The following is a 26,477-nucleotide window of genomic DNA, read 5'->3' as shown; positions in this document are numbered from 1 at the left end:
TGGTCTCAGCCAATTTGAATATTATACACGGCGCTAAACGGAAACATTTTAATTTGTCGATTTGATTTTTTTTTTTTTCTAAACCGAAAGTGAAGTTTTGCCTACTTGAAAAAATATATATAGCTAAGAGCTTTTTACATAGGCTACTGTATTGTTTCAACCCCGCCCAAATTTCAGGCCACTTACGCCGTGGCGTGCGCGCCTGCTGAATTGCAAACGCGCCCTGCCCGCCCATGATTGTAGACTCGGGTAGGCGCTCCCTTCTGTATCGATTAAGTTGGTTCAAAGATGGCGGATTTCCTGCCGTCCCGGTCCGTTCTAACTGTATGTTTCCCTAACTGCCTGCTTACTAGCAATGAGGTTGAACAATTGAGGAAATCGAGGGAGATCGACAGGTGTATTTCCCGGGAGAAAACATACGTGAAACGGCTAGTAAAGATCTTATTATTGGGTGCTGGTGAGAGCGGCAAGTCAACTTTCCTCAAGCAAATGCGTATCATCCATGGACAGGACTTCGATCAGCGGGCCAAAGAAGAGTTCCGGGGTACAATCTACAGCAATGTAATCAAAGGTAAAATCGAAAAGAACTCCTCAATTTTGTAGCCAAGTGTTATTCGATTTTGTAATCGCCTAGTAGTTTAAATATACATTAGATGAGTTGTTGGCGTGAGAAGGGATATTGGGGTTGTGCTCTTACAGAGGCATCCCCTCTCGTTTGCGGAGAAGAAACGCCCATGTTATTTTGGATAGAACAGCTAACTTTAGCTAGCTAGCAGCTAGCTTGGTACAAAGGGGCTGCATACTGAGTGCTAGCTCTAGCTAGCTGTAGCTCCCCAGCTAATTGATGTATTTTTCCAGTCGCCTAGCCCAAGCTTTGATAAATACTTGTTATAATTTGCTAACGTTAGCTAAGTTATGTTTAGTGTAAGTTCTGAAATTGGTCATTTATTCGCTTCAATATGACTTCACATGACTCTTACTTTGATTTAAGTTACTTGGCTAACTTTACCAATTTCCTAGAGTTCAGTAGACGCGCGCTACGCTAACGTTAATTAGCTAGATAGGCTAGCTATGTATGGCTCTAGCTAACGTTAGCTAGCTGATTGTATTATTGGTGTCAAAATGTAGCGAAAATATAGGTTATTTGATGAGCAGCGTTAGCTAGGTTTTGAAGTACTTTTTTCACAGTTGGCTAGCTGAACAACTTGCTAGCTAGCGAAGTAGCTAGTAGCAAACCGGTTTCCCCGTGAGTTTAACTTTGGTAGATTAACAGCTAGCTAGCTATAACTAGCTGCATTGCTAATTTACAGTAGTGCAAGCTCTTTGATCTTTGACTTACTTGGATGGACGGTTTACTAGGCTTGTCAGAGCACTATATAATGCATGGCTTCTTACTCGTTAAATATTCAAGATGACTACGTTTACTGTGTTACCATATCTTACTCGCGTAAGGCAAAATACGAAAATTGTTCAGGGTTAAGAATGTAAAGGCTCAAAGTTACATTTTTTGTTAACTGAACTAGCTATGTTACGGTTGTCGCCTTGCCAGTTTGATAGCCTAGCGTTACCGAAGTAGCTAGTCTAGATGAGCTAGTTAACTCAACGTGTTTTGCGTTTGAGCTCAAGTTAGCCACAAGTTCATTTTTACTTCACAGTTGTATTGTAATTTAGATGATTATATGGTAACACTAGTTAGTTTAAATTAATAACATTAGTTACTAAGTTAAACCACGACTTCACTCGGTGAATTTTATGTTGGCTAAATCAGACTTTCTGCTTAATTTGTGACGAATCTGTTTTCAATAACTTTAGCTTGTCACTCTAGTTCTACGATAGCAAGTGTGTTTAAAGCACATGCGAACTCTGAAGTTAACCAGTGTTTGCTTGCACATTATCATTTTGTATATTAGGGTGTATTGTAACCAACTAAAGTAAGTTACATGTTATTCTAATGTACGTTGAGCAAATGTGACGGAATGTAGCCTTGCAAAAATTCTCAGACTGCCATTTAGTTCAGCATATTCTTTGCTCACACTGTGTACCTGTCGCTGCCACCACAACCACTTCATTAGTTCGTTAGTTACAGGGGATTTCCAGACTGCAGCTGACGTTAAAGCTGTGCTTTGACAGAAAGCAAAGGGAAACCGTGAGAAAGATAGCAGGCATGCAATGAGAACGGGAACCCTCGAAGCACATTGTTTTAAGGCCTTTTTTCTATTTCTCTTTTTTAATCAAGATGTAATTTTTACGTCGCTCGAAATCGTTGTGAATCTCTCCAAGCATCTCATTTACATTTTTTATTTCGCATTTCCCTTTGGAAAAAGTAGCACACAGCCCTGGCACATTCTGTTCAGTATTATTCATCATTAATTTTCAGTGGCACTATGCATCAGATCATTTTGAAATGAAGCTGTTTATGCTATGCCCTCTCTACTGGTGGTTTATCTTTGATGTTTACATTGCAACTCGTAAAATAATGATTCTTTGCGCGTCATTTCATATATAGCTTACAGTAAATCCTCAAATTGTGTCCGGGATTCTATTTGAAGCCGGGCCTCGGATAATACCCGGGGGCGTGGTCGATTCGGACAAATAAAGGCCGGCCCCCAAATACAAGCCGGGGTAATATTTCCTACCAGTAGGGCTATCAGTCCATGAGCACTAGAAGACATTGTTTCGATTTAACTCAATGAAATAAAAGAGCTCTTCTTAATATTTTATATTGTTGGTTGGTTTAATACTGTTGCCAATGAAAAGTCGTCCTACACCATGGGTCTCCAACAAGTTGCTCTCAAGCTACCAGTTGCTCGCTGCCCCCTTCTGAGTAGCTTGCCAAAGGCTGAAGCAGTATACATTTAGACACAATTGTTGCCGCGAGGCATTCCAGCCTACGAATTAAGTAAAAAGTAAATCAGGCAAAATTAAAAATGAACTCCATTTAGGCTACTTGGCTACGGAATAAGATTTCCATGTATTTACAGCACAGCGCAAGTTCAATGAATGAATGAAAGCGGCTGCCTTGGCTCGCAATAAACAGACGGCTGGGAATCCCGACACTCTTTCAACTACATAAAACTTAACAGTGAACCATCAAATACCACCCAGATTTCAGTGCCCATCAGTCCCAACATTTAGCAATAGAATGAAACAGTCCAAAAGTAAATTAAATCCCAAACCAAAGCGAAAATCTTTTGATAGCCTACCGGTATGATGCTCCAAACGAAACGCATGTCTCACAATAAAACGCACTTTAGGAAAAAAAAGATCCTTAACTTGCTGTTATCGACGATAATTTGTTATTGTTCATGAAGGCGTGTCTGGCAAGTTGTTATTTTATGGATTCTGGACTTGCATGAGATTTATTGTGTTATTGAGAATATTTGCAATAAACTAAGTCTGTTAAGACTGACACTATGACTTACCAAACGGTGTTCCTGATTAGCCTACACTAATTGATTTCTGAACGGTTACAGGAAGTGTTGAACAGTGTTGGCTCACTTTAAGTGTAGCCTTTTACTTTATTTCTAAGAATAAAATTCTACAACAGAAGCCTGATAAGAAATAAAGGCCTGCCTCAAATACAAGCCTGCCCCAAATAAAGGCCTGTGCTTTGTTAAGTAAATAAAAGACCCCGGCCGCAATTGGGGGATTTACGGTACATTTATCTGTGTGTGTGGGTGTGTGTGCGCACGCTCACTTAAAATGAAAATCAGATCTTTTTCTGAAATATAAAAAATGTAAATTAATGACTACACAATTATAATAAGCAATTTAAAGAGTATTGTGTGGTACTTTACTTGCTGTGAGCAATTTAAAAGTGCATTTTGAGCTCTGGAAGCTGTTGACAACAACTCTTCAGTTCAAACTTAATTTTGTTTATAATCCTTAAAAGCATTGGACTGCATGCACACGTTTACATATTGGGATTGTTTACACTTGATGATGAACATGGTGTGATGGTTTGTGTCCAGGACTGAAACGACGGGAAGAGAGAGAATTAAATTTTGACTTGCCAAATATTACCACACCTTCAGTCCTGCAACCAGGGTATTTCAGGTTTAGGTATTATTGCAGTCAAATAGCATAAGAATTGTGTTTATGTACTTTCTGAGAACTCATCCTCACCGTGCGCTGTGTGTGGAAGTTGTTTCCTCTTCCAAGCATTTATGAATATACTTTGAAAACTTGTTCAATGCTGACCTACAACCGCCGAGATTCAATTCTGTGTACCCAGGGTTTGCCCAGATGAATATAGGTTGTGTTCTTTCAGCTCTCCTTGGCAAGATCAAGAAATCTGAAACCCGACTACGTTACTCCTTTTTCCCTTTCAGTTTCGCAATTACCATTACCCACATAATCTTGAATGACAATGTACGGGGAAAGCTTTATAGTAAAAGCAAAGAACACCACTAATATCCCTTGCATGCTAGTGGGCATAATCAGACAAACCTTGTTCTTTCAGCAAAGTTGTTTAATGAAAGTTGTTAAATTAACCCAATTCTGAATGATTTAATCCTGGGCAGATGCATATATAGTCTGTACAATGTTCACTAGGATGACACTTCCTATACCTTATGCTTGTACAAAGCATGTTAACATTAAATTGACAATGAATGTATTTGTTAGCACTATTTAACTGAACTTACTTTATCTGTCAGGGGACCTGTGTAGAATGAACTGGTATCGATGATAAGTTACAGGTGAAATGGGTAAGGGGTGTTTCTTTAATACAGTATAAGGCTCCTACAGTATATGTCGTTTTTCCTGAATGCATCTTTGTGACCGCACCTGTGTAGAAAGCAGTGTACATATAACATTTCATTGGACTAGAAAGAATAATGTCTAATGACCCCAACAGTGCATTAACCAAAGTTTACGATGTGAATATGATTCCTCAACCTTTGGATTAGTGTGCATCCCGGCAATTTTCAGGAATTAGCCCTCAGCACCATGATGCTTGCCATGGTCCAGCTCCAACGCTGACACGCCCTGTGTTTACTGTGGACAGAGGACCAATGGGGTGATAGCTGCACATGCTGTCTCTCTCGGAGGGAGGGTCATAATATCTCAACTGATGGATGGCAAAATGAAGCAATGGCTGGCTGAATGACTAACTTCCTTGTTTGTGATAATGTATAATAATATGTCTTATAAATTGATTCATTTTAGGCAGTGTAGTAATGTATGGAATAACCAGAAGACATGCCGCAGTGCTGTGCAAAAGTCTTTGCAGGCACACATATAGATGCATTCAAAAATAATGAAATAAAAAGTTTCTAAATATAAAAAAAAAAAAGAAGTAAAATACAAAAAAAAAGGTATTGTACTTTTCGTTCTAACAGTCAAGAGAGGGATGGCAGCTACAAACACCTTTGCTGTAGGAGGCTGGATTGTGTGATGCAGGTTTACGAGATGGACTTGCTAATTCTTTACACGGCATTCAAAGAATCTGCCCTTCCTTACCTACTCAACATGGCTGCTAGTCCAGGCCCAGGCACCCTCACACCTGTGTTCTTGTTTGCAGCACAAAACCCCTTGCAGATGATACAGAATGCAGCTGCAAGACTTGTCTGCTGTGCTCATGTCATTCTTCTACCGTCACTGGCTACCTGTTGTAGTTCACAATAAGTTTAAAACCCTGGCGCCAGCCTACGGGACTCCACCATACCTCCTATTAACCTTCATATCCTATACCCCTGTCTCGTTGGAGCCTTGGGCTCAAGTCTTGGCCATGGCACCCAGCTCTATGTGCTAGTCTGCCTTCCCCCATCTGAATGAAGTGAAGGAGGGCACAAGAAGGACTGACACACAGGGAAGCTTTAAGTGGGAGCTGTTAAGAAATGTTAAACTGCATTGACATGACATTTGATAATACAAGGCAAATCCTGTCGTGCTATGTTTCTCACTGCTCACTCTGCCGTTGTGTGTTTGTTCTGTGGCTCTACAGAATAGGAGCGCCTCGCATCTGCCATTTCCTGTGAAAAGGCGCTGAGCTGCAGGCGGATTTCGGTTTTTAGTCTTCTGTAGCACATCACGAGGCTTCATAGGGGTGCTTATCAATATCATGAATGCTTTCCAAAAGTTGCGTGCATGGAATTAATGTTCATCTAAAGTATAATGGTTTGTTAATTCTTTCTAAATGTATTTGTAACCAGCTACTCTGGGTTGCTGGGTAAGCCTTATTTATGCCTGCTACACTGAGCATGTCTTTATGCCTGTACTGACCTGATGAAGCCTGTAAACAGGTCTGACTGGTTATTTACTGAGAAGCCGTCGAAAGTAGTACTATGAAATATCACTTTTTCAGCCAGCCTACTATAAACCTTGGAGCTCCTCTGTAAGGCTAAACCACCGATATACATAACTGAACCACTATGTGTCGCAGTGTAAAATTTAGTTTAGTCACATTCTTGACAGAAGTTTAGATTAAATTTGCCCTTGTTAACGTTTTACCATTCATATTCTAGTTCCAGTTGAGGACTGAAAACTGTTTTTCAAAACAGCCAACATAGCAGATCATTTTTTGTTCAATCTACTCTACTGCTCTATTATCAGTTGGCATCTATTCTTTGTTGTTATTTATTGCATCATTTAACCACGTGGATGCAGTTGATTAGGTGTTTGCTACATTTGTGCTACTGTGTGCAAATCCTGACTTTTGACCCCGGCCAGAGTACCGGCTTCAGAACAGTTTAGGGTCTAGATACTAAGAGTTTTTTTTGACGTAGGCAGATGTCAGTGCCAATAGTGCCACTCTGTAGCGCATAAGCACACTACAGCCAAGTTTCCACTGTCATGGCAGAAGTAGGTTAGATGGCCACAGATGTCAAATAGCTTCTGAAGATTATGACATCTAGTGCCAGTTACATCATCAAATCAGTCCATATCTGCCATCATCTTTGTACCAGTCCATAAGTTCAACTTCAGCTATTTTTGGCAGATAAATAAACCCCAATATTACCATTCATCCATAGTAGCCTGCTTAGCTAAGGGGAGCCCAAGCCTTAGAACAGTTAGGTTATCTGCCTAATTGGTAACTAAACTTTGCTTTCTGTGTGCACTTCGTAGTGATTAAGATCTCTGCTTCTAATAACCCTGAACAAATTGCTCCAGCCCACTGTGTCTGAAAAAAGCACCATGGGAAGAGCTGAGGACCCTTGTGAAACTGCCAGTGCCTCTGTGCTGCTGTAATGCACAGCCGATTACAGCTCCAGCTGTCTGATGGCCATCTATGACCAGTGTGTGGCATACAGGTGCTCTGGCATTTCATTTCATCACCATAACTGTTAGCACGGGCATGTTCTACAGTACGTTTAAGACATTTTAAAGGGACTTTGCTAGGACTGTCTGAAAGATGTGACGTTTTTTTCATGTGTGGTGATCATACCCTTTAATTAGACAATGTTTTCACTTCGTTATGTGATTATCTGAGCAGTAAGTCGATTGAAATTCAGTTCATGAATTGAAAAATGGATATCTTAATTTGCGCTCTTTCCTTGAACTGGTAATATACAGCACCATTTTCTAACATGCAGTGCACAAATGGCAGTATTCCAAATAGAATTGAGTAACTTATAATATGTTGCTTATTTATTTCACTGAATAGACAATTCATGTTTATTATTTTTGTTTCAATGTTAAGCCTCCCTAGAAGCAAACTCAATGTCCCATATGTTTGTGGCCTTCTGTACACAGGGGTTCGAGTGCTGGTAGATGCCAGAGAGAAGCTGCACATCCCCTGGGGCGATCCCTCCAACCAGTCGCACGGGGAGACGATGATGGGCTTCGACACTCGTTCCGCCATGATGGCGCAGGGCATGGTGGAGACCAAGGTCTTCCTGCGCCTCCTGCCCTCCATCCGCTCCCTGTGGAACGACAGCGGCATCCAGAACGCCTACGACAGGAGGCGGGAGTTCCAGCTGGTGAGTGAGATGTTTAACGCCCTCCATTCATCCCCTAGAAAGTTTCAGGTAGTTTTCAGATAAACTCTTCTCTGTCCCAAGCCCAATTTGAAGTGGTTCCACCCAAATCCAGAGGGGATTTGGCTTTGGTTGAGAAAGTTGAGAATTTAGTAGGGTTTTAATAGTGGATCAAAACAATAGTGTAGCAGTAATTTTGATTGGTTGAAAAGGTATGAGCCCTCTTGGGATTTTACAGTAGTTACGCTTGAGTGGCACTCTAGGGACTGAAAGGGTTAAACAAAAAGAAGTTTGGATCTGACATTAACACAAAGTAGATTATATCTGTTAGTGATGTAGAATTGCTGTAAATGTCTGCGTTCCGGTGAAAGTAATGTGTGTACGTGTGCACTATTTCAGCAGGGATGTATAAACCACATCTACTGAATGCTTTAGTTCAGGCTCTAGCCATAAAGCCACAAAAGAAAACATTTGCATAGTTGCTTTCAGTTTTGGAAATGGCTGGTTCTGTGCACTGTATTGAACACATTGCAGTCAGTCTCTCTTGTCACAGTGGTATTGTGTTGGTTGTCAGTGGGTGACTCAGTAGCCACATGTAAATATTGACAAAATGCTACATAACTGGCTTGCTCTGAGCCCCCCTCCCTCCATTTCCCCATTAACCCACCTCATGCACACACTCCTACATGTGCACATATACACACTGCCAAGATGCGTTCTCACCATCAATCTTTCACTCAGACTTGGAGTGTGAGCATTTGTGCTTTTTGTAAATTATTTTTGTAAAGAGCTTTTGCAGTATTTCAGATAACCTAAATGTAAAAATTCTCATGTATCACTTGGGAATTTTTACTTTATGTAGAACAAACGTCATCATGCAGAGTTACCACTGCAGCAGAAATCTGAATGCATCACATGCACAGCACTGGATGGACTTCTCTAAATGCTTTCACTTCCTAAATGCAGTGATTTCAATATTCGTGCACTGTTCCATAATTCAATCCCTGACTCTGACCTCTTTCTGTGAATTATGAGGCGAACTGCAGTCATCACGAGACACTCTTTCTCACGCTCATATATACACTCAGTGAGCACTTTATTAGGTTTTATTACTTATTTTTTTAACTTGTGTAGCCTATCCACTTAGAGGTTGTACGTGTTGTGTGTTCAGAGATGCTCTTCTGCTTACCACTGTTGTAATGTGTGGTAATTTGCATTAATGTCAGCTTTCACCAGCCTGGCCCTTCTCCACTGACCGCTCTCATGAGCAAGGCTTTGCCCGCAGAACTGCTGCTCACTGGGTGGTTTTTTTTTTAGGTTTACTCACGTTCTCTACAAACTCTAGAGACTGTTGTGCATAAAAATCCCATGAGATTAACAGTTTCTAAGATATTCCAATCACTTTGTCTGGCCCGGACATCATTCCGTCGCCAAATTGACTTAGATCACCTATTCTGGTCTGAAAAACAGTACAGGTCTACCTAATAAAGTGCTCACTGAGTATATAAATATTTGATGTCATTTTAATATTTGATGCGCGCCCTTCCATGTGCTTGGTGCGTATTTGGTGAAATACAGTGACCTGGAGTCCTGGAAGCTCTGTGTCAGGGAGCCTGCTGATCAAGACAAGAGCAGGCATGACACTGTGCAGTGCCTCTTGATCTGACAGCTCTGATAAGGGGGCTGAGGAAAGCTCTTCCACCGCACTTTCCCCGTTAGGAATGTCTGATGTGAAACAGGGACGAGTTTACGGTCTCTCCACTCCCTCACCACACTGCAGCAGAAAATGCAGGCAAGGTGACGCTTGGAAAACGTTCCGTTGCATGCGCAAGCGACTGTCATTTCGTAAAAACAAGAAACTATAACAAAAGGGGTATAACATAGCGCATCCGTCGCCCCCTAATTGCCGGGCCACGTTTGGTGAGTGCATAATTAGTCACGCTTCCTGCTTTCACAACTCTGGTCTTTCAGCCCTTGCATCGTATGGTATGCAGCCACCTTGGAACATCAGCCCCCTCCTCCAGTTCTCAGGACTGTTGCACAGGGGCATCATAGTGGGGGGGAATAGTGGAACTGACTACCCTGGGCCCCATGGCGGGGGGGGGGGGGGGGGGCGCGGGGGGGGGGATCTCTAAGGGCCTTGGACTGAAAAAAAAAAAGTTCGCTTTGGTCTATAATTTCAACGGGGCCCACAGAGACCGCGTCTGTGCTGGGTCCAGAATGTTGTGCTACACCACCTCTGTTGTTTCATCATGCTAATCCAGTGCACTGAAATTGTGCACTGTTGGTTTGACCCACAACTGCAGTGGTTGGTGGCATTTTGTCTTCCTCGCACCATCCTGCAGACTTCATTGGACAAGCACGAGTCCACCCTTCACGACTGCAGTATTTTTCACTCCGAGGTCAACATATTAATAGGGCAGATGCATACTATAAATTAATTTTATTGTCTTGTAGTATCTTTTGTGGGTTGGTTATACCATCAAACATTTCTGTCCAATTCATGTAGGGTGTTTTAAAGTGTTTTTAACTTTTGAGAGGTTCCCCAAGTGGCCAGTAAATTATAATCTATTCTTGATGATTAACTTTGTAAGGTTTAGATTGAGCAAGCTTCATTAAGGTAGATATGAATATAGTATGGGATACAGCTCTCTGTGCGCCCTATGGGTGTCTCTACGTCTGTGGTCACATGGTTTTCTTTCATTTTGTCTGTTACAGCAGTTCATTGTACATTTGATAGAGGATTGTTTCCTGTTTCTGTGGCACCTCATTTGTTTGTTGTAGTTCCTGTTTTTTTCCCCTCATACAAAGGGTATTTATGAAGGGAGCAGCTGAAATATCACACAAACTACAGCTGGGGCCCTGGCTCCTACCCGACTCCCAGATTACTTGGTTCTGGGAAGAGGGATGATCCTGGCAAGTATGTTGAGCTGTGATTAAACTCCATACTGCTGTGTTAGTTAGTCTGTGAGTGAATGCTGTTGAGCATGGCCATGGCCTGGGAAGCAGGCATCAGTTGTAGCTGGGATTATTGGTTCCTCTGACTGCACCTGCCAGTTTCAGGTTAGAGCAGTTGAGGAAGACGCAGTGCCCCTTTAGGTTATATCAGGGAGCACAGCCCTGCCGTATTGCGGTCAGTGCTCTAGATTAATGTTGGGATCTAGATGTGAAGCTGTTCAAACGATGACACACCCATTACAGAGTACAACTCTGTTCCCGCTAGTTCTGAACTCTGTTCCTGCCTGATGGAATGAAATTATTTTCTTTACCTTAACGAGCGGCGTCGTTTCTTATAGTCAGCATTATGTCTGTTTGTGAGTCTTTCGTCAACCACTTAGCTACTGTGCAAACATTACGTCAACTGCTGACCCATCAGGTCTGCCTGCATTCTGCAGATAATTGGGACAAGCTCTGCTTCCACTGGCTATTAATGGCAGGCATGGATTTTCTCAGCACATTTAAGCAGAGACCCGTCTCATGTTTCGCACTCTGTATGTCTCATGAGGCCAATAACTCCTTTGATGTAATGTCCGCAACAGGGGTTTTTGCAGGGGTCTGCTGTGTGCTGTTATTACCAGTTTCTATGCTTCATACTGATGAGCAGCTGTCCTGTGTGTTCTGTGAACCCGTTTCACCCATGGAACCCGCAAAATTGCCAGGTTCAGTCATCTGTGACATGTGGTTACCTGAGACCCTGTTAGGTCTCAGGTTCAGAAAATGTTCATGTTGAGTCTGTTCACACATGACATGACCTTTCTAGATAGATTAGGCAATGTATGCTTTCTACCCTCTGATGTTAATTTGACGTTAGTTTGTCTTGGAAACAGCCAGATATTTCACTGAATATATAATAATATATAACGTCTTAGCAGAGATAGAAAATAATATCAACACCAAAATTTCACTCACAAAATCACACGTCCTATGTTGTTCATGTGCAATGTCTCATTTGTGTGAAAGATGAGAGGGCAGATCCACGAAAAGTATTTATTGAAAAAATCATGCCAGAAGCAAAAGGTTTTATGAAAGAATGTTGCATGCTTTCATGCTTTATCCAGGAATGTTACGCACGAGAGCCAATGCGGAAGCTTTCCGTACATTCTTACTAGGTTTGAAACTGCAAAGTGGAGGAATGTCCTATAAACCCTTATGGGCGGATGCAACCTGCACCTTACATCTCCCTCAATAGACGAATACAACCTGCATGCTACATTTCCCTTAACAGAGTGATGCGACGCCAACATTGTATTTGATCTTATGACCGTTTTTCAAGACGCATGATCGCTGAAATGTGTGATTCCAAGGCCTTTTTATGGGTTTTCTATAGGGTGCCTTAGTCCATAATGGGTTTACTCCTGCTCCTCTTCACTGTAAAATTGATGTTACTTAAAATTAAGTAACATTCACAAGTTATGAGGTGTGAATGGGGTTTTTGTTATCATTGCTAAGGTGCCCACACACTGGCAGGATGTTCCTCCAATTCTGTCTGTGATCACAGGAGGGGAAGGTGTGAATATTTCACACCCTTTTCAACCACAGTGAGCTTCCTTACGTATGACTTGAGACACTCACTCGCTCCAGCTCCTGACCTTTGTTTACACGGCAGAAAGACATAATGAATAGGAAGTATTGCGTTAATTTTCATAGTAGTAGAAAATTTTTAAAAAGTTTCATGGAGTATTCCACCTGTGTGTGCCACATGCATACTCACTCAATGTGATGTAATTTCTCAGTTATTTATTTATTGTTGTACAGTGGTTGCACCTTGTAATTTTCATTTCTGCCTAGAATCTGTGCAAGTACTTGAGTTAAAGGCCCCACAGCCTAACACAGGTGGAATAGTTAGTTAGCTAGCTAGCTGGGCTGGGCTATGTAGCAAGAAGTTTGGAGTATTGCTGCTAGCATCAGCTTATTTATGGCCATCCGTTTAGAATAAGTGGTGCAGTGCTGATCCGTTAACCTTCATATTGGATGCACATGTCAATGCAATGGGCAATGTAAAGTATTGCCTGCGCTGCCTGGCCTTTTCTGGACGGCCAAAGAAGTCTGAATGTCCTGCGAGTACGCAGTGAATATCCTGCCAGTACGCAGTTAGCATTAGAGAGGTTTAGAGGTCAGACAGCTCCACAGCATTGCATGACTGTTTACTGCCTACAGCTCAGAACCTGTATTGTAAGTAAAGTACAGTAACACCATCTTGCCATTACGCTGCAAGCTACCTGTATAGGAAAGAATGCTTTAATGGCCACAATAAAAGGATCTTGTTTGCCATCTTGGTGCATTCAACCATTTACTTGTGGTGTAAAAATGTAGTATTTTTCATTATTAAATTTGCCGTTTAGTCTACTTGTATTTGTTTGTTTTTTTAGTTTGTTTTTTAGGTAAAATTAGGGGTTTAGTGTTTAATTTAAATCCTTGCTTGACTGGTATTTTGACGATTAAAGTTTTTAAAGTAGTTCAAAGGCTGCCGTTGCCTTTGGTAACTAGTTGTGTCTGGACATGCATGCCCTCCTCTGCACCAGCCCTTGGGGCAGCATTCCCTATTCCAGTTCAACCACATGGTCACTCATCAGCCAATCTTACCCCTCATGCCTCATCACTTCATTGCTAATTACAGTTGTTGTGGCCCTTCTGTGGAGTGACCCACCAGTACAACCAGCAGAGCTGACTGGGCTGAGGAAGGGTATAATCCTGGAAGACTGGGAGATTATGGGAATTGGTCACAAAGCTGAGGATTTAGAACAAATGGAGCCCTTTGTGATAGCCTTACGACAAGAGCAAAGGTCAGAATTATGCAGCAGAACACTGAAGCTGTGCTTGTTTGCAGAATCTGAAGTGCTGTGATTTGGCTTTCAATAAGACATAAGCTGGGTCCTGTTAAGTAACCAAAATGGCACATAGTGGCTGTACAAAATAAAAAAATTCTGTAATCATGCTAACTATTGTAATTAAGTAGCCTATAGATTAATTATGTGTTAAGTTCATTGCCTTTAAATTTAATACATTTATATAAAAAAATTTTTTATATAAAATATATCGACACGTGAAACTTTGTGCCGGTAATAGACTGCTAAAATACTGCAAATATGGCTGCCTGTGACCTTTCTTCCAGTCATTGGTGTGCACACAACAGTGCGGGATTTGCATTTGCAATGTGGGTGTACGCACATTGCAAATGCACATGTTTTTTCCACTAGATAGAACATGGCAATCGGGCAGCTAAAGATGAATGCATGTTTAACCGTGTCCCTGCCCCAGCCAGTTTTCTTGAGACTGAAGAGAAGTGATATATGGACAAACATTAGATATGACTCAAGACAAAACACAATGTTGGCCGTGTGTACTCGCTACTAACCGTAGTCGCATTGCAAAAACAGTCTTATTGTGTGAAAAACACTAGACTAGCCTCTCGTATGATTTGTGCACGTGGCATTGAGGCAGCCAGTTGTGACCGTTTGCTTGCACTGCAGCCAAGTTAGCTAGCTAGCTAAGTTAATTTTCTGTTTTGTAACACTAACTGATTAATTTTTTTTAAATATTAAAACACCATTTGGGTGTACTATGGTTTACTAGCAGTATCTATAGCAGTTCTGTCAGCTTGCAGCCACATTTCCCCACAGCCAGTAAGTAAGTTCATAACCATACAAAGCAGGAAGGCTCTAGGCAAAAGCAAACAATGTGTGAAACAAATGTGTACGGCGGTCTGGTTGAGCCAGTTTATCATCAATGTTCTGACCTGAACATTCGGTTTAGGCTCACAGATTGCCGTTTGCCTTTTTGTTTGGCAGACTGATGAACTGGTTTTTAATGTCTGTTAGCATCTGTTGTATTAAAACCGTGTTTGTAGGGTTTTGTGATTCCTGGGGAAACTTTCGGAATTGGAATGTATGTATGAATGAATGTATGTATGTAGGCACCTAGTGTAGGCTACTTTATAACTACAATGTGCTAATCTTTAAAATGTATTTGCCGAAGTTGCAACAGTGTACAGTTGTCTTAGGCTAAATACACAGTAGTTTACAAGAACAAGGTGCGTGGTTGGTAATAACGTATGTTGCCATTAAACTTTTTTTGTGCTGGCTGTGATGTGTATATGTTAGGCAAAGTAAAAAAAATAGAATAAAAAGAAAGTGAAGAGAAAGCAGGGTGCTCATTACAGTCTACTTCCTGTGCTGGTGTCTCTGAGCTCTGTGTGGAGAGGAGGAAATGGACCCCATTTCATGCAGCAAATGCGTTTCTGCATCAAATCCTACTAAGCTAAGAGGAAAGATTAACAATTAGTTCTGTGAAGAACCCAGAGTTTTCCCTGTTTCCCTTATGTATAGCATTTAATGGACATGCATTGGTTTAGTTTGTTTATTTTCAGAATAGATCCACAAATAAGATCCGTTTCAAATGCATTTGGAATTTTTACATCTTTGATTCTCACTACAGATGGTATAGTGCTACCTTCTTCAATATTGGAATGTATCTGTATGGAGGTGCCCTGAAATCATTACCCCTGGGCAGGTTGTCAAGTAGAAACGGACACGTTTGAGTTTACTAGTTTGTGTTGCATTATTTACCACGCATGCTGAAATGCAGTAGCTTGTATCCGTAACTCGTTTGGCTATGATGGAGATGGCTGTTTAATCCCTCTACTTTCCATGACGTGACTAGATGCATAATAATTATTTTTAAAAGATACCCTTTTGAAGTCAGTCTGGTTTCCAGTGTAGGGTATGTGACGTTGGGAATACAGAATTGAAATATGTACTCTGCTTTTTACACACATTTTCTTTTCCAGTGTTACATCAACATTAGCATCAAGTTTTTGAATTTTTTTCTGTCTTCGTTCACAGGGTGAATCGGTGAAGTATTTCTTGGATAACGTGGATAAGCTTGGAGAACCGGTAAGTTTATTCCCTGCTGGCATGTGCAGTGTCTGGTTTGTATCGTTTTCCATTCACAGCTGGTGTGACCTACATTACTATTAACCACAGAATAACATTGCTAATTTTTGAAGCTTGTGATGTTGTTTTTCATTAAGTGAAGTATTCCCCTCTGCATCTTTCCTAAACCAGCAAATGGTGTAAGCACTTCATGCTCTTTGTTTAGCTGAATTGAAATTGGGTCATATACTATTCGACAAAACAGGTTGTGTATTTCTTTTTTGACTGTGTTTACCCATTTGCCATTTTGTGTGGGTTGTTGACGGAGCAGGGTTTTAGACTAGACAACTATGGAAAACAACAGGTGTCTACCCTGCCAGTAAATGTGAAAGCTTGTTTATCAAATTAAAACCAAACAAGTGATTTTTTTCCAAGATGTGATAGACCTTGCCGTTTGTCTGTGGTCTTACAGGAAAATGTGTCTTTTTTTTTATAAACCTTTGTTTTGCTGTCTGATTCACACTTCCAGGTGGCTGCTGAGAGTTGTAGATTGGAAATGTTGAATGCTTGTATATCCTGACCGCTTTCAGAGATGCCTTCAGTATTGAAGCTCTTGAAAGCTCTTGTGTGAACAATCCCCAATGCTCCCATATAACCAGACACTCCTCATTTCATATATATAATGAATCTATAATATGACGTGATTGCTGTTTTTCAATTAAGTCAATCTATTGATGATACGGGTCACAACTGAAATGTTCCTGAAAGGGAGCCGTTTTGAAATCTTTTGAACCATTTTTAGCCCGTTGGGAACTAACACTCTCGCATCACCACCAAACAGCCCCTTCGGCTAATGCCTGTTCAGTGGTCTGATGCGCCGGCCTGTCCAGGGGCCAATAACTGTGAAGCTCACTACAAACCAGTGAGTGTTCTACAGCAGCGCTATTACGGACTGGAGAAGAGACACTGCTCTTGCTATTGCCAGTTGGCTTCTGCAGATGCTTGCTGAATAGAAAGAGGTGATCAGTGATCGAAGGAAGCGTGGCCAAAATTAGCCACCCCTACCCTGCCTCTGTAGAATCCCGTTGTTGGCAAACAACCGCCCCATTCAACCACAGTAACTCAATTGTCCCTCTCTTTGGTCTTTTTAGCTAGATGCCACTATGAAGCATTAGTGGCATCTAGCTAAAAATATTATTCTTTTTTTTTGCTTTTGAATGTTCTTTTTCCTTTTCTTTTTTTTTTTTTTACATTTATTAGAATGTTTATGCAAAGTGGCTTTGTCCTTACAACTCTTAATATGACCGATAATGTGATGCTTGGAATTGCCAACATTTCACCACTGATCTTCGATCAGTAACCAGGGCAAAACCCTGATTTGACTGACTGATTTACAATCTTTCATAAAAACATTGACATAAAAGCAGAAGACCAATTTGTAATAATTCATGTCAGTCAGCTGGAAACCTGCGAAAGTAGCAATTTTGTATAACAGTGGTAAGCGTATAGGCGCAAGCCTGAGTTTACCCTTACTTTGCATCGATTGCAGATATGTTGCAGAGGACACAAGATTTCACTGATGTAAAAGGCATATGCAGATTACAAGGAAACATTGTCAGCAATGGCACAATGGGGAAACCTTTTTTGTTGTTGTCCTGCTGGGGATCAGATGAGCTTCTTAGCTAGTGTTCCTCAGATAACTGCTGCCCTGGATTCTGCCTGTGGCATGCCAGGTGCCCACGTGCCACCAGTTATCTACTCTGGTTGACCTTAGCTCCACTGCACTGTGGAAAATCATCACTAGCCTGTATGCGAGTGCATAAACTGAGTAGGCCTTTTGAACACTTAGCCTACATCTTCACTTATTGCCTGTAGGCAGGGCTGTGTGGGTGCAATGAGTAGTCTGAGAGTCTCTTGGAGGAATAGTATTGAGGCGATTGTTCACACCAGTATGGTCCAGGCAAGCAGAAGCCTTCCTCCTTTGCTCTTTTTCTTTCTCCATGACTTTTGACTGAGGTCTTTAGTCATACAGTGTAATCTTGTGATCTGGCGAGGCCCTTGCTGAGAAAGAGGAAGTGGGCTGGGTGTCTGCTGTAGCAGGGAGACTCTCCAGGGAGGCTCTGCATAGAGGCTGGGCCTCCGGGTTGGTTGACATCTCCCCGAACCGTGCAGTCGGCCATCTTTCACGGAGCCCCCAAAGAGGGCCGGAGCTCTCGGCCACCACTGATAAACAGGAAGAGGAAATGCTGCAGAAAGTCTGGGTGAAGGCTGGAACGTCCACCCCCTCCTCACCCCGAGAAACACTTTGGGCTGCGTTTTGTTTTTTCCTCCTAATGAGAGTGGGAAATGCCAGGAGGAATAATGGGGCACATGGAGACACCGGGTGGGAACACTTGGAACGGAGGCAGGGAGTGGAGAACACTGAGAAACACTGTGTATATCTGGGGCTTGTTCGGTTACAATGAGACATTTTTCTTAAGAGGCAGATAAATTAGGGTGAGATATGTTATTTCCAAGTTTCCTTAGCTTGGAATGCAGCCAGAGGCTTGAGAAAGGATGAGGCTCCATTTCAGGGTTGTTTGAGCTCAGCTCATCTTTATGACTGTGCATCAATGCAGAATCGTACATGGGATGTGCCCATGTGACTAAGCGGTGAGTTTTGATTGGTAAAGTGAGACGTGAACCGTATCAAGCAAATGCACTGGAACTGGAATCCCCCCCCCCCGCCCCTACACCATATTTCTTTTTGTTGTTTACGTGCTTCAACTCTCCATTCCTTCCCTGTTGGAGCGGCATAGCATATCTATCACTGATTTTAGGGATTTGGCTGGTTGCCTGGCGACAGCCCTGCTTCTTCTGCCAGTGAGGGTTGGACTAGTAGTGCTTTTCATCCCCTCCCACAGGGATTTAAGGAATTGAATTCTGGCAGGGGTGGAGAGTGAGTGAGTGAGAGGGAGATCTGATGGATCTTTTGTTGGTTTCCCTATGTGGCTAGTTTGAGCTGTACAAGTGATTGGATTCCCTTAACCGAAGACTTCACCTTTGCAACCATATTGCAATCCCTGAATGCACTGAATGCTTTCCCCCGGTGTGACAGCTCTGGTAGTCGATAAGGACTAAGGTTCTGAACTGAGTGTTTCTCTCTGCTGCCTACCGGTCCCTCCCTCAGCTAGACATGTCAAAACTAGTGGTGAGCTGCATGCAATTCCTGACACTGCATGTTAGCATTCCCCTTGATTCCATACTCGTGTGCCATTCTTTCAGTTTTTCACTGAGATAGAGGCACTGTTTATGGAAATACCTCTGGGATTTCAGTAATTTCTTCAGGTTCAGCCACAATTGGATCTGCACAGCCGTTGGGCCCTTGAGCAAGGCCCTTAACCCTGCATTACTCAAGGGGAGGATTGTCTCCTGCTTAGTCTAATCAACTGTACGTCGCTCTGGATGAGAGCGTCTGCCAAATGCCAATAATGTAATGTAATGGTTCTAAAAGTAAACTTTTAAAAAAGTTGATTGACTGCAGGTGCTTACAGTTGACCAGATAACAGTAAATATTTTAGATGTGCATTTTTGTAAAATCACTTTCATAAGGAAGGATGAATTCACAATTTTGTCATTGTTTTCCTCCCTTTAGTAGTAATTTGTAGTAAAGTAGTAGTAAATTGTAATTATGCACTTATGATTTGTAATTTGATTTATGTTCGTTTTTTATGCTTTGGACCTTTTTATTTAAGTCTGCAAATCTCACCTGCAGATTATTTGCTGGGACATTGGTCTGTTAAACCTACTAGGGCTGTGCGATATGAGGAAAATATGCCTTATGCAATAACAAAGTTGAATATTGCGATGATGAAGTACACTGCTAACATAGACCCCAGACAATGAATAGCCTATGCCCACAATCATTAAAAAAATTAAAAAAAATATTCATGGCAGTTCTAGCAGTCTTTTGCGATGTGTTTATCTTGTGTATTCATATCTCAATGAGGATAATTAAAACCTACCCATCTGTGGCTTTGTGACATACTTTATTTATTTGCTCTATTCAGGTCAGAAAGAAACTAGAAAGCTGGGATGTGCAGTTTTTTTTCCCCCCCTTACACTTTGACATTCCGCTGTAGACCGTGTATACATATCTAGATTTACCCATGTAGTGATAAATAATTTGGTGATATACTGAGAAGTGATTCACTTAATGGCAGGTTCAAAACTGGCCAGTTTGTTTATGTTGGCTAGCTGTAGACTGGTCTCATTGGGAATGAGGAATGCAGTGATATTAAGTAGTGCTTCTCAGTTTTCCAGCAAAACAGATTTTTCTTTTTTAATTAATCTGTTCTTTTTCACCAGGATTGTATCTAGTTTAGCTATTTAATTTACCCTGGGTAATGGAAATGCTATGTAAAATAGTATTTTCCCTGAAGTGGAAAGAAATGCTCCACCAAATATAGATTATTATTATTTGCAAGCTACAAATGGCCATGGAGATCATTATTTTTAAGAGGGCATGAAGGTCAAGAAGCATAGCACTAAAATTCTAGCCTTTTTAAAAATATGACAAACGTAACCAAACATTGAAAATGAAAATGGCACATAGGAACCAAATTGTATTTTATTTTCCATATAGAACTGCATATGCTTATACAGCAGTATAAAGTCATAAATCGTTGTTCATAAAATGATTTTAAATCATGTTAGTGTACTTTAAAGTCTTTTCAGATACTGCTTATTCAGATAGTCGCTACTGTCCATGTTTTGTACAATGATGGTTTTCTCTCTCTACCTCCTGTTTTCAGGAATACTTGCCCACGCAGCAGGACATACTTTTAGCCCGCAAGCCAACAAAGGGCATCCATGAGTACGACTTTGAGATCAGGAATGTGCCCTTCAAGATGGTGGACGTGGGCGGGCAGAGGTCGGAGCGCAGGAGGTGGTTTGAATGCTTCGACTGCGTCACCTCCATCCTCTTCCTGGTCTCATCCAGCGAGTTTGACCAGGTGCTGATGGAGGACCGGCAGACAAACCGGCTCATGGAGTCACTCAACATCTTCGAGACAATAGTCAACAACCGCGTCTTCAGCAACGTCTCCATCATTCTCTTCCTCAACAAGACAGACTTGCTGGAGGAGAAGGTAAAAAACGTGGCCATAAAAGACTATTTTCCTGATTATACAGGGGACCCCCACAGCCTGGCGGACGTGCAGAAGTTTCTGGTGGAGTGTTTCCGCAGCAAGCGTCGGGACCAACAGCAGAAGCCGCTCTACCACCACTTCACCACGGCCATTAACACAGAGAACATTCGACTGGTTTTCCGTGATGTCAAGGACACCATCTTGCATGACAACCTCAAGCAGCTCATGTTACAGTGATACTCATCCCTAAGGACCTTTTTTTTTTTTTTCTTAACTCCATTTATTAACCCTTTAAAATGTCTTGTTGGGGGAAGGATTTTGTGACTGTCATCAGCAGTGACTAAGTTTAAGGGGTTAATGAGGTGAACAGGGTTGTGCACCTGTAGTGCCCAGTGCTGTATAAAAAAAAAAAAAAACATACTTGCTATGAAAATTCTATGTATTGGTTTTCATTTTAATGCTTCCCTCTTATGTTGAAATAACACACTGATCTTATGAGAAATTTTCTAAGTAACTAACACGTATAAGTCAAACTTAAAATAATGTTCATATCAAAGCAGTGTCTTACTGAGCCTTAATTACTGATGAATTAGCAAGGGCTAAAACAATGCAAGCCAACAGATGTTTTATTTTTAATAGGATATGTTCTGAGTCTCTCAGAATAGCTGTCTGGCCTTAAGTTTTAGATTTGGGTTTCTAATCAGTTTTCATTGTTTTGTTTTTTTTAATGTTTGATTTCTTTAAGTTCTTAAATTATATTCCAAAGGTTTACACTATACCACTGTCGATTTACTACTGCTGATGGATGTTTTATCATAGTGAATGGGAGTGTAATGTCATCCAACGAGGTTGGTATAGGCACATGACATGTATTGACACCACTTGACTCATACTGTAGTTAGCTATGCAGTGGAGCTTGAAAGGCTACAGTATATGGCTTAATCTCAGGGCTTAATGTAGACCACTTTGTATATTAATTTAAATTTGTGTCCTTAAAAACAAACAAACCCAAAGTGCCATAACATCCATTACTTATACCTATCAATCCATCAGTGGTATTAAATCCACACTGCTGGCTAGCTAACTTCTTCCAGTCTTCCGTGTTCACCTGATGCTCACAATGAAGTAGTTTTATGCTTAATAGGTAATCTCTTCATTGTGTGCATGTCAGGGAAGGGGATAGGTGTCTGTTTTTATTTATTTTTCCTTCACTAAAGTTTTCACTCTGCTGATAGACCAACATTTGTGTGCTTTTTCGTGTGAAAATGCATCTTCGTCCAAAGTGCCACGTTTTTATGGTACCATTAACTAATCCATTATGCGTTGTCTCTGCCTGTTTCAATTACGTACAAAAGGGATAGAAACTAGATGCTTGGTGAACCCTGTAAAAAGAATTATGTTGATGTAGAAAGCTGTTTATAAGTAGTTGTACAGAGATTCTTTTTTGTCTCAAATAGCTGTTTTTTTGGACCTTATTCATGTACATGTCAAATTAACTTACTCAATTTTTGTAACCCACTTAATATGTAATTTCTGTTTTTCCAAACATATTACAATTACCAGGCTCTTAAAATGTGCATCCTGCCTTCTGTTTTATGTGGGATAACCAGCTTCATTTTCTTAGTATGTCAGCATTTTGATTAGATGCTGAGGTGTGATGGTAGTGCCTATACTTGCAGACCTTCTTGCATAATTCTTATATTAAGCAGATGCATCTCAGGACAGTTTCTATATCTCCTGGTGTGGTCAGGTTGATCACTGTGGAATTCAGTCGTTTGCAGCATTGTAGCCTAACTTACTGTATGCGATTAGTACATGCACTGCTGCAATGCACTGATCTGTTTATTGCTGTCTACTTGACGCACCTGTGCAGTGAGACCTAAAGGTTTGCTTGGATGTTTTATAGGTTTTCCAGTTTGTTGCAATGTAACTTATTTCCTGAGAATGCATATAGACACTGAAGATTGATCATCAGGAAAGGAAATGAACATCCGTTAGAAAAACTTTGCTGATACAGTACTGTGTGTAATGGTGTCTGGAGGTTGCAACACACACAAGCCATGCTGTCTCCATCGCAGTTTCCAAGTATCTGTGACAAACCATGATTGATGTGGCATTTGAATTCCTATTTTATGCACTTTTGACAATTGCCTGACACGAAAGAAAAACCTGATATAATATGTGGAATGGGTAATGGCAATAAGCTTGTCAGTACATTGAGATTTTTGTTTACCATTCTATTGAAATAATGCATACAGTAAAAGTTTTGAGATCTTTCAAAAAGATTAAGGGAGGTTTTCAGCTCTGCAGGAAGTTTACCATAATCTGTGTCTTGAGTTTGAGGCTGTCGTTTGCATTTTTATGAAGATGTCAACTAGACAAGCGTTTGTCATACGACCCATGGAGTGTGAATGAATCTGACCGAGCACCTTCCAATTTGGACTGCCTTCAGAGTATTAAATTCACTTAATCTCTGATTCAAACACAGAATTTTCACCCTGTCAAAATATGTCCCTGAGAGACACTGACTCACCAGTACTCTACTGTGGACAAATATGGTAAGCACATTTATTTGTCCTGAAGAAATAGGTAATTCTTCTGAATTGTTAATGCATACTTTTCATGCATTATTCTTTGGAGTCTTTCTTACTTGTTGGCAGAAAAGATATTTGGACTGTTAATGAATAACTGTCATGGTGATGAGAAGCTAGTTTGTTTCCCTTAATGTCAAAATAAGTATATGTAGTTGGACACACTGCAGTGACTGATTCAAACCCTGATTCAAGGCCAGATAGACCTTGATTCCTTTATAACAGTGCTGTCTGTATAAGGGTGGCCAGTGCAGTTGATCCTGCATCTTTGCAAATGTGTTCAGAAATTATTTAAACCAAAATCAGAACAGCTGCAGAAGGAGCAGCGCTTCTCCTGCCAATGCACCTTGTGCCTCTACAATGCCTGCATTGTGTCATCAGAGTGCTAAACTGTATAAACACTGTGTAACAAGCAAAGAAGAACCCATTGTGGGGGATTAAATGTTTTAATATTTGGGGATATGTGCCTTTACGTAAACCTTCCAGGGGTAATCAAATAAAACGGTAGACTTCAGTTTTGCGGCATTTACTAATGGTTTTGTCTTCCCTGTTGAGTACTAGGGTTTGGGAGGGCACCTCTGATTGAAGTGTAATTGGATCCACTGTAAACCTGATTGCAGGATACATTAAAAATCCAATCTTGTCAGTTGCTCTACAGGCCTCTCTCTGTCTCCCCCTTGGCTGACGCAGTTGACTTGTATTATAGAAACTATACTGTAGCCATTCTTTGTGCCACCTATGCAACTTTGGGTTTTTTTTAAAGGATGACACCATACAGTGAGACAAATGTTGCATTTTTTTTTAAGCAAAAGATGTACACAGTGTCTGCCTTTCAAGAACCATTTATATGCAGATGTTGTGTTTTCAATGTGCATCTTACCTCTTATTGGAAATGTCCTCATGGCAAAATGAAATGGGCGTTTGGTCCTTAATTAAAGGGCGTATCATTATCCAGTTTTGTACTCTTAAGTACTCTTATGTATTTGCATTTTATGTGTAAAAGCAAAAGACAGCTGGTCAAACTTTTTATTTTTATAGTGGTAGGTGTTACCCTTACCAGACAAGCCTGGTCTTGGAGATGTGTTCAAAATAAAATGGATAGGAAATGCTATGAAATGACCTATCCAAGCCAAATATAGCCTGTTCTAATAATATACTTCTTTAAATATTCTGTGGGGGTGGGGAGGGTAGTAGGATTGTTCACCGTACAATCTGCATTCTAAAAAAATAAAAAAACCTTTCATTGTAAATTGAGTGCTCAGTAAAATCCGTTCTTGTACAGTTCTCGTCTAAAACTCTGGTCTCTGACACCTTTCAGTCTTCAATAAAAAAAGAAACATCAAAAAGATGTGTGTGGTTTCATTTTGTTCATTTTATGGTGCTTCTGCCTTTTTGATATTGAAAAAAAGTGGTGAACGCTGTCAGTCTGGCTAGAAAACAGTCAGCGCCTTTGATTTCATGATAATGTGACTCACCACATTGACATTACCTTGAATTATATTTTTGTTCTGCCAGTTGACAAACTTCAGCTCTTGCACATCACAGTGGTTACACATTTGGATGTAATTTGCTGATGCAGCAGCCAGGACAGGGGATTGTGATGTATATTCCTGCTTCATTGCTGGTTTGAATGGACTTCATTGATAGTCTGCCATGCAAATCCCATTTTATAATCCAGAGCTGCATAGTATTCACACTGATTTCTGCCCATTACAGACAAGCCCTTTGATTTGTACAAATGCTGTTCTGTCTGATATGTGCATATGCACAGATCAGCCACAACATTAAAACCACCTGCCTAATATTTTGTAGGTCCCCCCTCGTGCAGCCAAAACAGCTCTGGCCCATCGAGGCATGGGTCAGGTCTGCATTGGTATCTGCCAGCAAGACGGCAGATCCTTGGTGTCCTGTAAATTGCGAGGTGGGGCCTCCATAGATCGGACTTCATCCTGCACGTCCTACAGATTCTCAATCAGATTGAGAACTGGGGAACTTGGAGGCCAAGTCAACACCTTGAACTCTTTGTCATGTTCCTCAAACCATTCCTGAACAATTTTTGTAGTTTGGCAGGGCACATTATCCATCCATTAAATAATGCCATCAGGTAATACCGTTGCCATGAATGGGTGTACTTGGTCTGCAACAATGTTTAGGTAGGTGGTACATGTCAAAGTAACATCCCAGCTTGCCTTCTTCCCTTAGTGCATCCTGGTGCCATCCTTTCTCCAGGTAAACGATACACACGCACCTGGCCATCCACATGGTGTAAAAGAAAACAAGATTCATCAGACCAGGCCACCTTCTTCCATTGCTCCATGGTCCAGTTCTGACAAACTGCGATGTGTGTTCTGACACCTTTTCTATCATAGTCAGCATTCACTTTTTCAGTAGTTTGTGCTACAGTAGCTCTTCTGTGGGATCGGACCAGACAGGCTAGCCTTCGCTTCCCATGTGCATCAATGAGCCTTGGGCACCCTTGACCCTGTGGCCGGTTCACCTTGGACTGCTTTTGGTAGGTACTAACCACTGCATACCAGGAACACCCCACAAGACCTGCAGTTTTGGAGATGCTCTGACCCAGTTGTCAAAATTTTGCCCTTGTCAAAGTTGATCCTTACACTTACCCCTTTTTCATGCTTCCCACACATCAACTTCAAGAACTGACTGTTCACTTGCTGCCTAATATATCCCACCCTTAACGGATGCCTTTGTAAGAAGATGACCAATGTTATTCACTTCACCTGTCTGTGCTTTTAATGTATTCCTACCATGAGGCAGCACAGATGGTGCAGTGGGTAGCACTGCCACCTCGCAGCAAGAGAGTTTGTATGTTCTCCCCGTGTTCGCGTGGGTTTCCTCATGCAGAGTCTAAATTGTCTGTGGGTGTGTGTGAGTGAATGGTGTGTGTGCCCTGCGATGGACTGGCGACCTGTCCAGGGTGTATTCTTGCCTTTCACCCAATGTATG

General features: G+C 41.3%; 1 protein-coding gene across 1 annotated transcript; it reads left to right on the top strand.

Moving 5' to 3' along the window:
• The first annotated feature begins 194 nt into the window (after window positions 1–194).
• Window positions 195–24,856, top strand: LOC133121471 (guanine nucleotide-binding protein subunit alpha-13). The gene is made up of 4 exons (XM_061230643.1): window positions 195–571; window positions 7,696–7,922; window positions 15,761–15,811; window positions 20,584–24,856. The coding sequence occupies exons 1-4, from the start codon at window positions 289–291 to the stop codon at window positions 21,154–21,156; spliced, it is 1,134 nt and encodes a 377-aa protein (XP_061086627.1). The 5' UTR covers window positions 195–288; the 3' UTR covers window positions 21,157–24,856.
• Window positions 24,857–26,477: the final 1,621 nt, after the last annotated feature.

The sequence above is a fragment of the Conger conger genome, chromosome 2, assembly GCF_963514075.1.
Source record: "Conger conger chromosome 2, fConCon1.1, whole genome shotgun sequence".
NCBI lineage: Eukaryota > Metazoa > Chordata > Actinopteri > Anguilliformes > Congridae > Conger > Conger conger.
This window is presented reverse-complemented; position numbering and strand designations above follow the sequence as displayed.